At 46.1% G+C, this 15,894-nt stretch overlaps 1 protein-coding gene across 1 annotated transcript in view; it reads right to left on the bottom strand.

The window, feature by feature from the left end:
* Window positions 1-15,894, bottom strand: part of ADAP1 (ArfGAP with dual PH domains 1) — a 58,902-nt gene that overhangs the window by 8,741 nt on the left and 34,267 nt on the right. Inside the window, exon 5 of the mRNA XM_061357066.1 lies at window positions 1,811-1,923. Coding sequence (XP_061213050.1) covers window positions 1,811-1,923 — 113 coding nt within the window. The remainder of the gene's footprint in view (window positions 1-1,810; window positions 1,924-15,894) is intronic.

Below are 15,894 nucleotides of genomic sequence, written 5' to 3'. Positions count from 1 at the left end.
GGAAGGTTTCAGCCCAGCAGCAAGATGGACAGACCAGTTCTCATGATTAGATGTTGTGCTATAAAGACAAGCATCTTCACCATGCCTCTGTTCAACTGTCCCCTGACTCCTAATCTCTCCAGACCCTTTACCTAATGATAAGTGACCAGCATTTACTCTGGGATGAGCACTGCCAAAGAAGAAAGAAAACCATTCAGGCAGACAGAAGAGAAACGCACACTGCTAATTAATAGGCCAGGCTGCTCTCTGCATCTCAAGCACCCACACCCAGTTCATCTTTCCCAAGAAGATGGAGGATTATCAACACTGCCAACTTCAGACCTGGGTGCTAGGCTGGCAGGGGGCATCATGCTCACACCCCCCTAGTCCTATCCTCTCACACGAGGCATTGGCTTCTGACTCTGCCCGTCCTTTTGCCCTCCGAACTGTGAACTTTCTTTTCATAGGGACAAATATATACCTTATAGTCCACCTCCTGGGTGGGTTAGCCCAATGGTGAGCCTAGACCAGGCCCTCACAGGCACCAAAACCACCTGCACCATCTGTGGCAGTTCACTTGAACTTTGTAGTGCACCTGGTCTTCCTACAAAACACCTCTAGTTTACCACCCTTTCACGACTGCACTGAGAACTGAACTAGCAAGCAAGAATAAAACGTCCCAAAAAATGAAGATTAGGCTCTTTGAACTCCAGATTTAGGGCACAGCCAGGGGACATGAGAAGATGGTGCAGTAGTGCCATGGTACCCAGCACCACACAGAAGTCCCTGAGCTGGCAGAGACGCTAGTGCTGTTTTGGAAACTTGGGGACTTACCGTGGACAAACAGCCATTGTGGGTGACCCTGGGGAAGTCCCAGCAAAGAGGACGGGTCTAGACATTGCCATTTCCACCACGGTTGTGGTCAACACCAAAGCAAAGCAGCTTTAAACTACTGGAGCCAGCAACAGCCACTAAATGGGACTTTCACTTCTCTCTCCGTAATGACTGGCTGTTTCCTGTCCTCAAGATGCCATTGCACCATACCACACCATGCTGAAGAAGGTGCTATTGAAGCTGGCTGCCAAGCGTGCAGAAGAGTGGATGGATGTTCCTCCTCTGCACAGGGTGGCTCACCACAACACTATGACTGCATCAACTACCTGGGAAAACTGGCTGGCCGCTCAGTCTGGTCTGCTCCCAGCTCTGATGCTCACAGGAGACCCAAAGGTCAGGGAAAACACCTTGCCTTCCTCCATTAAGTGGTGCAGAGTAGTAGAGTGCCTATCCATTCATCACAAATGCAATTTTCATGGTCATAGCTCCATTTCTCACTTACAATAAATGAAAGGTGCTCTGGGGAAGAAGACAAATGCTTTCACACTGCTTGACGCTGGAAGAGAAAACCAGGGAGCTTTTCCTCTGGACTGCTTGCCACACCATGCAAAGGAGGTTTCAGACCTCAGCTGCCATTGTGAGATGGTGATACTTCCATCACAAGCTAACCATAAATAGGAAACCCATGTCAGCTGGAGGATGCAGAGACAGAGCTGAGGAAAGCCTTTGCTGGTGGCTTCAGAAAAGCCTTATCAAACTTAAAGGGCAATAGAGCAGGAACACGTAAAATTGCCGGTTCAGGTGTCTCACCATGACTGTGGGAGGACAAGAGCAAACCCTACTAAAGTGAGCAGTGAGCTGTGCTCTCGTCCTGGAGCAAATGGGGACTCAGTTATTATGGGAACTGCATAAATAAAAGTGTGGCCTCAAAATTACTTGTTCAAAGATGCTCTTACAGTTGTGACCCCGTCTGCACACAGCAACCCCAGGTACTCACGTCATTCTTGTTGAAGTACTTCAGTGCACCTTCCCTCTCTGATAACACGAACTTTCGGCTCAAGAATTGCCCGTTGTCGCGTCCTCTCTTCCACAGAAATCCTTCTCGGTAGCCTGCAGCAGAAAGCAACTGCTGTGAACCAGGGATCAAGCACTGTATTTAAAAAGATAGGGTGAAGAAAAGAAGAGTTTCAACTTCAAAACCAAGCAGACCAAATGTGTGGCTGGATTGCTCAAGACATGAAGGCCTTTTCCTTCAGATTTTCCCTTCTCACTCCACTCTTGCTCTTTTCCAACAGCCTGTGCTTCGGGTGTCCCCACTCTGACACTGTGATGTAGCAGGCAAAGGCTTTGCATCCCATGCTGCAATACAGGCAAAGATCTGAGGAGCAAAGCTGTGTCCCTGCACAGGCCCTCAAACAACAGCCCCTGCCACAGCTCCTGGCACCAGGGATGTTGCTCAATCTATGTGAGTAGCAGTTTTGGAGCAAGGTGAAGGCAGGTGATGATGCTGATGCTGCTGAGAAATGGACACCAGAGTGTGTGCATGCAGGGAAAGTGGTTCCGGGCAGATGGCTCCATCAGCATAAGCCGTGAATACATTTTTCACACGGAAAAAGGGGAAACGTTTGAAGCTCTTCCCACTGACTTCAGGGCACTTTGGTTCAGAAAGCCACTGAGCACTCTTTCCCCTCCAGCCTGGTTGGCCATCCCATGCCTCTTCGCTCTCCCTGGATATCATCAGCCCCATGGGCAGATTTGCTGCTGAGGAAGAGCACCATTCAAACTCAAACCAGTCAGGGACAGAAACAAAGAATGTAAAAAACTCAACTGCTCAGATCAGAAAAGAGATTACAGCTGATCCCTGCCAGCTCCTCCTGCAGCAGCCACAGCGCCCAACTTACCTCACAAGTTCAACTGATGCCTAAATGCTTCAAAGCCAAGAACTGTCCAGTACAAGTTTTGTGAATACTAACAGAGCAGTTTGATGGTCATCCTGCATTTATTTAAGATACAATTATACAAAAGTCACACTGAAATAAAATGTGTTCCTTTCTTTCTTAGTTTCATCCCTTTTTGATTTTTTGTCATTGGCTCTCGGAAGCCAGGATTTTAAAATTAAAACTTATGTGTTTTATAACAACTTTCAAATAAGTAGCTAAACTTTCTTCTTTATAATATGCATATGTGGCACATTCAAACCTTTCCTTCCCCTGCCTGCTACAAACAGTGGTGTGCAGAAATTCCTCATTCAACCCGCTTTTCACTCGTCCATCCTGATACAGGACTGATTTAAACTACAGATGAAAAGATGCAGAATCCCTCAACCAGCTCCTCAGCACTGACAATACAGATGTAAGTGGTATAAAATATTTCCATGACACAAAAACCTAAAGCAAGAAAAAATGCACATGCACACACACCTCCATCTAGACTCACAAAGTCCTACACCAAATACTTCCTCAAGCTCCTCAAGGACTGAACACCAGGCACTGGTGTCTGCTCTAAGTGCAATGGCAAAGCCAGTGCTGCTGCTGAATGCTCACCACAGACAGCATCATGAACCCGCTCAGCACAGCCAATGGCTGGCACATGGGAATGCTGATAACTTGATGCAGATGGAAGCCATGGAAACATTTAAAGCTGTCATCAGCCTTTCCTTTGTTCCCTTATTCTATACGGGTCATATATTGCAGCAGGGCTTCATCTAAAACATGGGGCCTCACCCAGGTGCTGCATGCCACCCAGAAACCGGCATGGTGTTTTCATTTCAGAGCCTTAGGGATCCCCCTTCCTGAGTTATTTACAGCTCACATGCATGAGTGAGCCAGCACAAGCAGAGCGTACACCTCTCACCTCCATGAGATCCAGCAGACTCTATGGTCAGAGAGACCCAGGAGTAGCTGAACCCATGTCACTGCCCAGAGATGATAACAGGACAGCCCAAACCTTAGCTACCCCATGGCCACACACAGCTGGCGATGCCATGCCACTGTCTGCACCATCCTTCCACTTCCAAGCCCTCCCATCCCTCCAGTGTGAAACAAGTGCTCCATCCCACACGGATAATCATCACCCATGTGCACTAGCAGCTGTATCCAGATACGTCAGTAATGCAGAGGACCAAGACTGGATACATCAGGGGAATGACAAGTCTGAAGCTCTTTCTCTCATCCACCCATCCATGTCGTGAGAGACTTCCCCAAAGCCATGAGCAGAACAAGCGAATTCAGCCCACCAATTCAATACTATCCCAACTGTGGGCTTGCTATGTACTTTTTCTAGTGAAAACACATGACTAACCCATTGGAGGGCACTTGCAGCATCAGAAAGAGAAGAAACTACAAGGAGCGGGATTATCCAAAGCCTAAGAAGGGAAGCAGACAAAAAAGCCACTAAACCCCAGCCAAGGGCAGACTCATCTGAAAACGGCACGAGAAAGGCCTGGGCTGATGCACTCATATCACCACTGTGGCAGGAATTCAATTGCCAGAGAACTGAAGCTCTGACTGATTCAGAGTCAGACGCTGCTACCTGCCAGGCTCTATCAGCAAACACTCCATGTACCCTGTAGCAGGCTGTACACGATGGAGCTGAATAGGAATAATGTCTCTCTGACAGGAGACAGACAGGCAGTAGGTGATGCCCAACTGATATGTTTGTAAAATGCAAGGTTTGCTTAAAGTGAAGCAGAGATGCTGCTGGAGTTCCGATGGCTGGTGACTGCCCACTGCTTTCCTGAATATAAATATGTTAAGCAGCTTGCACTTGAAGTGTGAGGTTTAGAAACCGCAGGACAGGACAGTTTCTGTTCCTGAACGGTGCTGATTTTTAATGCCAAGCCAGTTAGAGCAATGAGAGAATACTTCAACAGCCATTTCTATTTACATCACTAAATGTCAGAGACCATTTCAGAGCCTCTCCACTGCCTCTCTGTGCCTGACATTTGGGGAACACTAACATCTTGTAGGGGGCTGGAGAGAGATGGGTTTAGAAGAGAGGACATCAGTGTCAAACCAGAGGGAGGAGAGAGAATGCGAAGAGGACAGTGACATCTCCAAATGCAAATGCAGGGTGATGCAGAAGGAAAGCCCATCTTTTACTTCAGTAATCCTCACTTGGGGTTCACTCAGCTCAGCAGAGCACACTGGGCACACAATGCTCAGCAGCTCCATCTCAGAGCAACTCAGCTTCACAAGTCTTGGCTCTGGGTCTCAGCCATTCCTTTGAGTGTTGCATTACAAACATCCAAATGGCGAAGGATGCTGCAGACTTCTTTATTAAACTTGTTCCCCACCACAACACATTTCTTGGCACTTTTCTTAGCACTTAAGGGACAAAAAATAAAACTACCCCACGTTTTCCCCAAAGAGGATCTCAAATAATTGCAAATCTGTGAAGTCTACCTAATGCTTACCCCTGGAAGATGGGTATTGTAATGGTCATAGAGAAGGAAGCCCAGAGAGGTTTGATGAGCCGCCCAGGACAAGACTGTGAGCCACTATCGAAGTCAGGCTGGAAAAACAGCTTTCCCTGCCCTTTTATATCGGGACATTTCATCATTTTGATCTTCTCTTTCCAACCTTTTGTGGCAAAACACAGTATGCAAAAATTCCACTGCAAGGAAGAATAGAAAAAAAACCAAACCCAACAACACAACACTGTTATCTCCTTCCATAGTTCACATGCTGGCTCTTCCCAGACAGATCGCTCTGCAAAAATGCTCCTGGCTGCTCTGACAAAGCCAGCTGCTAATTTCATTGTACTTCAGCACAGATTTTCATAAATCCCTTTGCTTGCTTCTTTTCTTTTGTTTTATCTCTCTTCCTTCCTGCAGGGCTGCATCCTCAGGAGCTGTTCCCCTGCTCTTCCCAAACCTGCTGCCTGCACCCCTGTCAACACTGATCAATGCAAACCACCATGACCTGGACTTGAACCCAACATAAACCCATCCCAGTTCTCCAGGCAAACAGTATGTCAGCAAGATGTGTCCTCAACGTCCTGATCTAAAGGACTATGAAAACAGAGAAGGCATTGAGAAACAAAACTACAGGAGTCTGAACAGGGAACAAATCCCACACTGGAGGGCATCAGGGTTGGAGAACTAAACCATTTCTTTCTTGTCTCTGTGGGTTGCACTACCTTAGCAACAGCTTTGTATTTAGAAGTATCTGGCCAAATTCAGATCTCAATGAGAGGTGTTCTGCTCATGCTGAAGCTAAATGGCTACTAGTCCTATCGCTGGTGTCGGACCATGCAGCACTGGATTGTCAACATGTTCTCTTCCTCTCTCAGGGCACAGAATGAAGGATGCGGCTGCCTGTCATCATCCCACTTGATAACCACTGCCCAACTGTGACTGGGGAAAAAACTACCTGGTGGAGACTGGCTGGAAAGCACCTATGGGCACCCTTTAGAAATACCACTCCTGTGTTGCTAACACTGCTGCTGTTTGGTTGTCAGGTTTTCTGTACCACTTCAACCACCTACCAAGAATAAAAACCCAACCAATTGCTTCTGCAGGCAGTTCTGGCACAAACCTATGACAACTGCAAAAAAAAACCAAAACCCCACCAAGCAGTTGTGACAAAGTTAGCCAACAAATGGCACATAAAATAACCTGAAATCACGTAGCCCAAATGGGTATTTTTCACCCGTAACGTAGTTTCGAAGGTAAAACGAGGAACTGTCACTTCCACACTCACTTCATCGCCAGTGCTAAAACTCTGTGGGGCAAAGAAAACAGGCTTACCACGTTGGTTGACTGAAGAAAAGATACTGCATGGCCTTGTGTTAGCTCCATTGAGCTGGTGGCTGGAGCTCCTCCAAGCCAGGCATCAAAAACTGGCAGGACCCATTGGGTGCTTTAGCCTAGCTGAGCTTTCTCACTGGGTGAGAGGCTGCAGAGGACTCAAGGGAGAGGATTTTCTAGCAAGACAGTCTAACGGAGACACGGTATTTCCATCCGACTTCCACAAGCAATTTGTTCAAGTTCCCCATTTTTTAAGACGAGGGATATCACCACTTCCCCACCTTAGAAAGCTGTTACGGTACTTAGTTAATGATGGGATTTTTGGTGTCTGAGAATGTGTATTATAGGAAGTACCCAAAATGGCTCTTTCAGTTTCAACCTTTGTTCTCAAAGAATAAAACCCTCCTGCAAAGAGAGCAATCAGACCAACTGGCTTGGGAAAAGAAATAAATACATGCATGGACTTTGCTTTCTGTGACCCTTAATAAAGTATCATAAACATGGAGTTAAACCACACCTGCTCTTCAGCTGCCTGGGTGATTTATTTTGTGATTTCACCTGGAAAGAGGCATCAGAATTGCTCATTTCCATGATATTTCTAGGGCTGTAGTAATACCAGGTCTGGTCCAAGGCTTTTAGAAGAAAACATGTTTGCGCATCCAAAACCAAGCACAGCAACAGAGCCAATACCATCCCCGAACCCAAATGCATCACTGTTGTTTCTTGCCTTCTTGTCTCACTGCAAGACAAAGCATTGGGAGGCTAGGAGGCTCACATAGGAGGAAAAGAAATTACTTGTGTGTAACCCAACAGCAATCACATTTGCCTAGAGTTCATGCAGGACACCTTCACGGATAGAAGCAGATTTTCTTTCCTCTAAGTAGTTTAAGTGTTTTGGCCCCAATTCAGAGTTTTGGAGATTTAAATACAACATCACTTTACTACTGAAACTGCAGGGTATATATTGCCACTCCTCTGTATGTCAGAAGCCAAGCAGTCTGCTACACTAATACTGTAAGATGCTAATTAAACTGGAACAGTATATAGGTACTTACTGGAGAGCATGTGCCTGCTTTTTCTCGGAGGTTAAGAAACTGCATAATTATTTGGACCAGCTGAGTGGTGAATCCCTGACATCCCGCATTACCACTGACACCAATGTCACAACCTCCTTTTAAACCAGAGTCAGGAGGGTATTCCTTCTGAAATGAACCACACTGCCCATAGTCAGAGGGCTGGATGGAGAAGATGACATATTCTAAGGTTTCCATACGGATTGGACTTTGAATATTGTTGTAAAAATAACTGTACCCCTCTTGTTTGTCTGTGCCAGTGTAAATCATTTGGTTTGATTGCTCTAAGTCGTAATATTTCTTTCTGTAGCATTCAGCCACAAAGCAGGACACTTCAAAAGCTTCAATTTGAATTTTTAAGCATTTGCATACCAATAGAAAAGGAATATTAAGTTTTCTCATGGAGGGAAAACACAGTTCAGAAACAAACTCATATATAAAAGTTGTTCCCCTGTAAGAGGTGTAAAGACTGTTCTAACAACACTGAGCTTGCACTCAAGGCTGCGATCACTGCCCTGCTCTGCTGCACAGCACCCGCAGCTTGCTTTCCCCCTTCCTATCTGCAGCTGTGCTGAGGAGCTTATAACCTCCCTGAAAATAATCCTGCAGTCATCTCCGGATAAATACACTTCCTGCTGGTTACACGTTCAGCAGTGCAGATACCGGCATATTGGAGATGACAGCATCCACGCATGCAGGAGGCAGAGGGGACCTTGGAGGCTTGCTGATGAGATGAGCATTCCTTTCCCTAGGTGCTCAGCATCCCCCCAGGTGAGGAGCCACCAGGAGCTGCTGCTGCTCAAGCACAGTACCTTGGAAATTAAAGCTTCAGCAAGGAGAGAATGAGAATTCATGTAGTGATCCTGCAAACCAGTCTCTTTGCTCCTAGGATACCTGGGAAGTAAGCTCTTGGTCCACCTTACGTAAGGATGGGTGCCTGGCATGTCTCACTTGACACTGTCTTGCAGGCAGAAGAGAGTGGTCTCCCTTCATCCCCCATAAGAAAACCCTTTATGCCCCCTAAGACAACTCATCTTGATCTCTGCATCAATCTCATCCAGCTAAAGACCTCACATGTGCCCCACCCTGACACCAGCACCCACTCCAACCATCTTCTCATGCACACACATTTTAGAGGTAAGAATTTCCCTGCTCTTAATCAATCCATCCTCTCTTAATGAGCACTTAGCATCCAAATTACCTTTCCTAAAGGCCATTTTGCAGAGAAGGGTTTCCTGTTGCCATCCAGTCTATCTCTGCTGTCTTCCAGGAGCTCATAGAACAATTATTGTCCTGCTGAATTGTAGAGCCTCAGCTATGGATGCAAGCAGCTGATTACATTGATTGCTTCCACAATACCCAATTAACCCACTCCCTCTGCAAATGATTGACTTAATCAGATGCAATTAGCACTTGAATGGCTACATCAGACAGAAAGCCAGGATTTAGTAGATGATTGAGACAACACCTTACAGACACCTCCTTGGCCTTCTAAGGGAAAACATCATTAATGCTCAGCTCAGAGCTGGAAGTAGCTGAAACGTTAGGTCGGTGGTTTTAGGTGGCAGAGAAAACACAAGGCAGCAGGAACACATACGTTTCCCTTTACTGATAAAGGGAACAATGCCACACGCTGCTCCTAAGAGGAACTTGAGAAGCACAGATGTTCCCCTTTCCCCCCTCTTCCTGTTCATGCAAGACTGGGACCACCAACCAGCTGAACAGACCTCAACGACTGACTGTCATGAGATTGTAACTTCTGTCTCTGAAAACTCCAGATAGTCAATCCCTGAGTGCTGTATGTACAAGGCTGTTTCCCATTACCAATTCTCCGACCAGAGTCAACTGTGGTTTACAAACCCATCTTCTATACTGATACCTTGCAAGGCATCTTCCCCCACAATGTAAAAAAACCCTTCCTGAAAGACTGGATTTGGAGGCAGTACCATGGCTCTACAGAAATACAGAGGTCCGTGTCCTCAGTGATTATTTATCCTCTAGACAAACCACCCTAAACTGGCACAGCCAAGATAAAGACTCACTGTGGGAAGGTCAAGGAGACCAATGCCCCCCTAAAACAAGGACAGAGATGATTTTAGATCATGTGTAGGCCATCCAAGCAAAGCATGGAAAACAAGCTCTCCAGATCACTGCAAAAACACATTGTCATCTTGCTTCATCTTGAGCAACAAAGCCTCTGAAATAGAAAAACTCATTTGTTCAGCTACCCAGCTGCTGGGATCAATACATGAAATGAAGCCAAATACATCATTTCTATGGAAAAAACATGGAGCTGAGTTTAACAACACATCAGGATCCTGAGGCTGACAAAAAGAAGACAAGGTCTGTCCCCATACACGGGCATGTGGTATTTAAATGCAAGGTCAGTCCCTGGGTTCCCAGTCCCTTTTAATGTCATCATGAATGCACTTGGATTGCTGGCTCACAGCTGAAAATCCAAATTGCTTCTAAGCAAAGCCCCAGTAACAAAGCTGAAATCCATTAAGCCTGTGATGTTTGCCACTATTTAAATCTGATTAAAATTGTACATGACACCACTAAGCCTAAGAGTCAGAAAACACTCTTGTCAGGTCTGATGTTTCCCCATGTAATCCAGACCCCCCTTCTTTCACCAGGTTGTCAGCTGAAAGGAGCCATAAGAGATCATGTACCTAATCCAGTTTCCTAAGCTGTTTTTAACTGGCTCCTTTAATCACATGTTATGATTCCTTACAGAGTAGCTCTCAGGTGACAAAGACATTAATACAGTCATTCATTCTCCAATAAGGTATCTTGGATGGGGTCACGGTTGCCCCTTGCGATGACTGGGTGCAGCAGAAATGAGACACACAAGGTGTCTCCACAGAGCATGGGGAAGTTATCAGTGGGATGAAAGGTAGGAAACTGAGGCAGCAGGAGGTGACAACCTCTGGGCAAGCAACAGCAAAGTAAGGTGGTGCTAAGGACACTCAGCAGAGAAAAGACTCCTTTTAGCAGAATGATTCTTGAGCTCATAGGGAGCACTCACTTCCCCTGCAAATGCTGTGTGGGAACAAATACCAGGAGAAAACGCCAAAACATAGAATCCCAAGCCTTCACCTGACCACTGTGGGCATATCAAGTTTGGTGTCCGCTCCAGAGAACACAGCCACATCCTCTCTTTTATCAGTTTATCTTATAATTGACCATAGATACAGTACAAGCTTCCATGGTATCTTAATAATTGAGCAAGTTGTTATGTATCAAAGGTAAGGCAATAGTTGGCTGCTGCAGTATCTACTGGGACATGTTAAAGCCCCTTGCTACAGAAAGCGTCTTTACTGGAAGTCTTGCACTTGTATTACTGAGAATTGAATACGGAATCTAATTGTACTTGGAAATCAAATGCTTCCCCTTCAAGTGGCATTCCCACATGCCCAATGGGGGGCGGCTGCCTGCTCAGAGAAAAAATCCAGTTACAGGTAAATAACCTTCAGAGATCTTTTTCAGCCAGTTTTTTATTACAAAAAGGCAGATGAAAGCTGAGAGGTTCCCAGTTCAATGCTCACCGCATTTACTAGCACGGAACACACTCAAAGCCTGACTTAGCTTGAAAGACGGGCGAGAAAACATTTAAGGACAGGCACGCAGTACTAAGTTGTAATGATACCTGTACAGCAGTACACTTCAGAAGCTGAATTTTGAGAGCTAAACCATTCCCAGGCTGGAAACCAGGATCCTCCTTGGGTAAGACACAAAGGCCCCAAAAAGTACTCCCTGCAGCTGTTGTAATTTACTTGCACAAAAGCTGCATGGGAAGATGCACTGCACCTTTCTTGGGACCTGAAGGGACCACTGCCACCATCCCACACTGGGCAGCTGCCCATACACTGCCTTGGCCTCTGCAAGGTGAGGGAGAACCCACCTACAGCTTCACATGCAAACACATTGACTTCTATCCAGAAAGCAAAGAGGCAAGACGCTGTAAGACTTGGGAGATGAAGAGCTCAACATGCACCACAGATGGGCTACACAAACCTATATGCTGCTGAGTCTTTAGCTTGACCGACCTGCAGGTCTGGATTTTATACCTCACACCACAGCCTAAATATCAGGCTAAAATATCCTTCAAGTCCTGAATAGTTTTAGATGGGTCTCTCATCCACACCAATAAATAAAATCTCAGCCTGGGCAGCTGCTCACATGGATCAACCCAAGCAAGGATAAGATTAACTTAATCCCCCAACAGAGCTTTACAGAAGTCAACAGGGAAGTTCACCACCAACTTCAGATGGCTTTAGCAACTTCTGTCCAGGGCATCCCAGAATAAAGCACCTCCCCACATAGGCAGAATTGCCATGCAGCCATAAATCCTGGAAACCCATTCTTGCATGCAGATAACATTCCTCTTTGTTTGCTTTGAAGAGAAATCCAAATGGCTTCAAGCACATCTGCTGCGGTGCTAACGGCTCCTGATTGTCTATTATGGAGTGCTCAACACATTTAGAGTCGAAGCTAAGCAGGGAAAGGAGGAATTTTTAATGTAGGACTCGTTGCTCTCCTAGCTGCTGTTTTTACAGCTGTCCCAGAAATCAGCTCCTATAGGATGCTCCAGCAGCTGTGCTATCGAGGGAGGAACATTCAGCAGCACAGCCACAGCCTCTGGGTAACGCAAGGATATTTGCACACCTTGGTTTTCTAAAACTATCACCCCCGCATCCCCTGGATGAGCGTGATCCCACTTTATGGGCTCCTGTAATTATATAAATCGAGGCTAAATCCTGTCCCAGTAAATCATTGACCAAAACTCGCACTGACTTTGTTATGCTGAATTTTCTTCTTCTAGCCTCTGCAATGCAAGTTTGAAATTCACTCCCCACTGAGCCACCTCCTCATCTTTTAGGCATTTGGGGCTATGCTGTTTGTTACCGATGTGCCACGTAACCGCTTCCCCCAGGGGCTGTCCTGGTTATGAAAATGGATGTGGCACATCAAGGTAGCTGCTGTGTCTGCAGCACTATTTTAACAACCAGTCCTATTTAGCCAGCTGGGGATGCACTTCCCACTCTGATTTCACTGTAAGCATGCAAGAGGTGGAGTGTGGACAACTCCTCTGCTGCAGACTTCTCTGCTGCACTGGAGATCTCAAGGTGAAAACTATAGGAGGGAAAATGCAGGTGGAGATGGGTTCATGCTTCTCAGCTGAGGTTGCTCTAAGGCTCAACAACGTTTCTGGCAAACTCCAGAAAAAGACATGACCTAACTCTTACATTATCTGGTGAGAGAAGCTGCCTGGCCCTGTGCAGGACTCCAATATAAAATGGATCTTTCTTTAACAGAAATGTAATTAAACTGGGATGAGTTGCCATGAAATCAGCCTTTTCTATGTACTTTGTTTTCATATTGCTTTCTAGTCACTCCCTCCTCATTAGCAGAAGATGCATCAGCCTTTTGGTCCTGTGTCACTAAACAGGGAACATGAATGTGCACAGTATAAAACCACCAAGAAACACCAGGAGATCCGAACAGCAAGAACTACCTTCATAAACCATCACAAATAGAAAGGGATGGCTACTCTACTATTTCCCTAAATGTTTGTTATCAAAACTGTGGATAAATAGCCAGGTACTTCTCTTTAGCTCTCTCCAATCAATACAGATCCATTTATTGACTGTAAAAATCCAAGGTTACAGGGATAGGCAGCATGAGCACTATCAAAATAGAATCATAGAATCTTTTAGGTTGGAAAAGACCTGTAAGATCATTGAGTTCAACCATTAACCCAGCAATGCCAAGTCCACCCCTAAACCGTGTTCCCTAAGTGCCACACGGAATCGTATGTAGCATTTTGAGTTGGTTGATCTCAAATAGAGAAAGCTCAAGGACAGGAGTGGCTCATGCTAATTATAATCGGGGTGTTTCACATACTCACTGATCCTATAGCCTATACTCATGGGGTGGGCTAACTCTCCCAGCGATCACCAACAGCTCAGAGCATCTTCAGGGAGCATCCAGAGCACATCCCAAAAAACAAGCAGTGCATTCAGCCACCAACAGAATCCAGGGGCAGAAGGGTCTGGGACCACCTCGTTCATGAGAAACTGTACTAATTCAGTGAAAGTAACTGACCTCAAACTGACCACAAATGGAGCGCCTCTGATTTGAGTTGAGAAATGTAAGCTTTTCCGTTCAGGATGATGCAAAATGAAACACCATTTCTTAGGTGTGCTTTTCTGAGGGGAAAAAGCCCTAACCAAACATTTTGTACAAAGTGCTTAGATGGAGGAAAAAAATAAAGACCAAACCCCAACTGTTTAAAATTTCATAGTCCAGCCATGACCCTTTTGGTAAGGCTCACTCCCCTGCCACTCTGCTTCCTCTACAATGAGCATCGCTGCCACTTCACTTCACACGATAGCTGCTGCTATTTGGCTAATTATAAAAGCTTGGATCAGAGCTACGCTGAAGGCAGCTTGACAGAACCAGCTGTTAAAATTACAGCTGGATCCTAACGTAGCTGTGAGCATCCAGCTTTAGCTTACGGCGGTGCTATCCCCTCCCCAGAGCCAGTTGCCAACACCTTGCTTGGCCAACAGTTCCTTCTCCTCCACCGCTCCACCTCAGACCCACAGGTCCTCCCCCTCTATTTTTGGCTGTGTAAACTCTTTTCTGTTTTAGAGGAGCTGAAGACATCAGTGTATTTCTCCTTGCTAGATGTTCTCCTTCCTACAGCAGCTCTCTGTAAGATCCATCACCACCCCATCACTTTGTCACCACAATGTTCATGAATTTCCTGGAGAGTGCTAACAGCAGTAGCTGGCCTCTTGCCATAGCCCAGAGATGTACAAAAAAAACCAAACCCTAAAAATGCACTAAAGTTACCTTTAAAAGGAAAGCTTTTGCATTTAGAGCCTTTTGTTTTGCCTTCTGGTGGTGACTTAGTGCAGTGTCTCCTTAACAAGGCTGCGAAACGGTGCAGCATCATCCTTTGATTTTAACAGAGATGCACTAATTCTGAATCAGCACTTCCAAATGCTGCTGGAAGGCACTGAAAGACTGCTCCAGTTCCTGGCTGTATCATGCCCATCCTGATGAAACATCAGCACATCCTGGCACCGGAACGATGCCATGTGCTGGTCCCTGTCACAGGCCTGCTGCCCTTGCAGGAGCAAAAACAATAGTAAGACAAAGACACTGTGATCTCCCCTTGCATCCTTCTCCCTAGTTCAGTTTGTTAAACAGCAATTTCATTCACCTTGGGTTTACTGCAACAACGTCTGTGTTTCATGTTTAAATCATTTGTATTGCAACACTGCTGTACTGAGTGAGGGCTGAACAGGAACACAAATAGCTCTCCAGGAGGACCTGTTTCTTCACTGCCTTGCCTGCACTCACCGCTTATGCTGCAGCACATGCCATTAGTCTGGCTGAGGATTATATCTGCTGCTGATTTCTTTAGTGGGTTTTTTCAAACAGATCCCTTTTCTTCCAAGGCAATTTGGCCCAATATTTATTCACCCTGGAGACAAGCTGTTGCGTGAGTTTTTGCTCTGCTCTGGATGAGACTGCAGAGAGCAGGAGAGGTGACCTGCAGAGCATCACCCACCCGTCTGCATCCTGCAGGAGCAGTGTCAGGGCACGCCAAGGAGGAAGAAGAAGAAGCCATTGTTTGTTATAAAGCAATGACTACATTTCCCTCAAATCTCCAAGGAGAGGATGGAGAAAATTTTTTTGGAGCAAGTCCTGACAGGGAGTTGTGTAATGTTAAATGCAGGATTATACTGGAAAGACATGAAAAGGAGGCCTAACATCAGCAAACGCTGTTGTCTGCTTCAGCTGAATGTACTTTTCTGTGGAGTTTCCTCCTTCTTCCATTTATTTTTTTTCCCCAGAGGCTTTCAGCTTAAACTATTCCTCTCCAGTACACAAAACTCTGGGGTAAAAAAAGGACCCCAGCCATTAGTGCTCCTTTTCTGTACCCAAAATTCACAGCACGAGTGCAGACCCCAAACCTTGCACCCACTTGCTGGAACATCATATCCTCCCCCTGCTCTTGTGGCTGCAAACACTGAACCCAGTGCATGGCAAAGACTGAGCTGTGGGGGCTTGGACCCACCAAGTGAGGCAGCACTTAACCCAGGAGCACATGTACTCTGAAGAAGCACCATCCATCCCCATGGTAAGTCAGATGTCTAACAGGGATGCGAAGCGGCAGCACCCAGGGACCAGTGCCCAGCGAGCCTGGCTCCCAGTGTGACTCATGGCCTGGCAGCGGCTGAT

Source organism: Neopsephotus bourkii, unplaced genomic scaffold, assembly GCF_033783945.1.
Source record: "Neopsephotus bourkii isolate Nb327-2 ecotype Australia unplaced genomic scaffold, CSIRO-AGI_Nbou_v1 NB_882, whole genome shotgun sequence".
In the NCBI taxonomy this organism is placed as follows: Eukaryota; Metazoa; Chordata; class Aves; order Psittaciformes; family Psittacidae; genus Neopsephotus; species Neopsephotus bourkii.
This window is presented reverse-complemented; position numbering and strand designations above follow the sequence as displayed.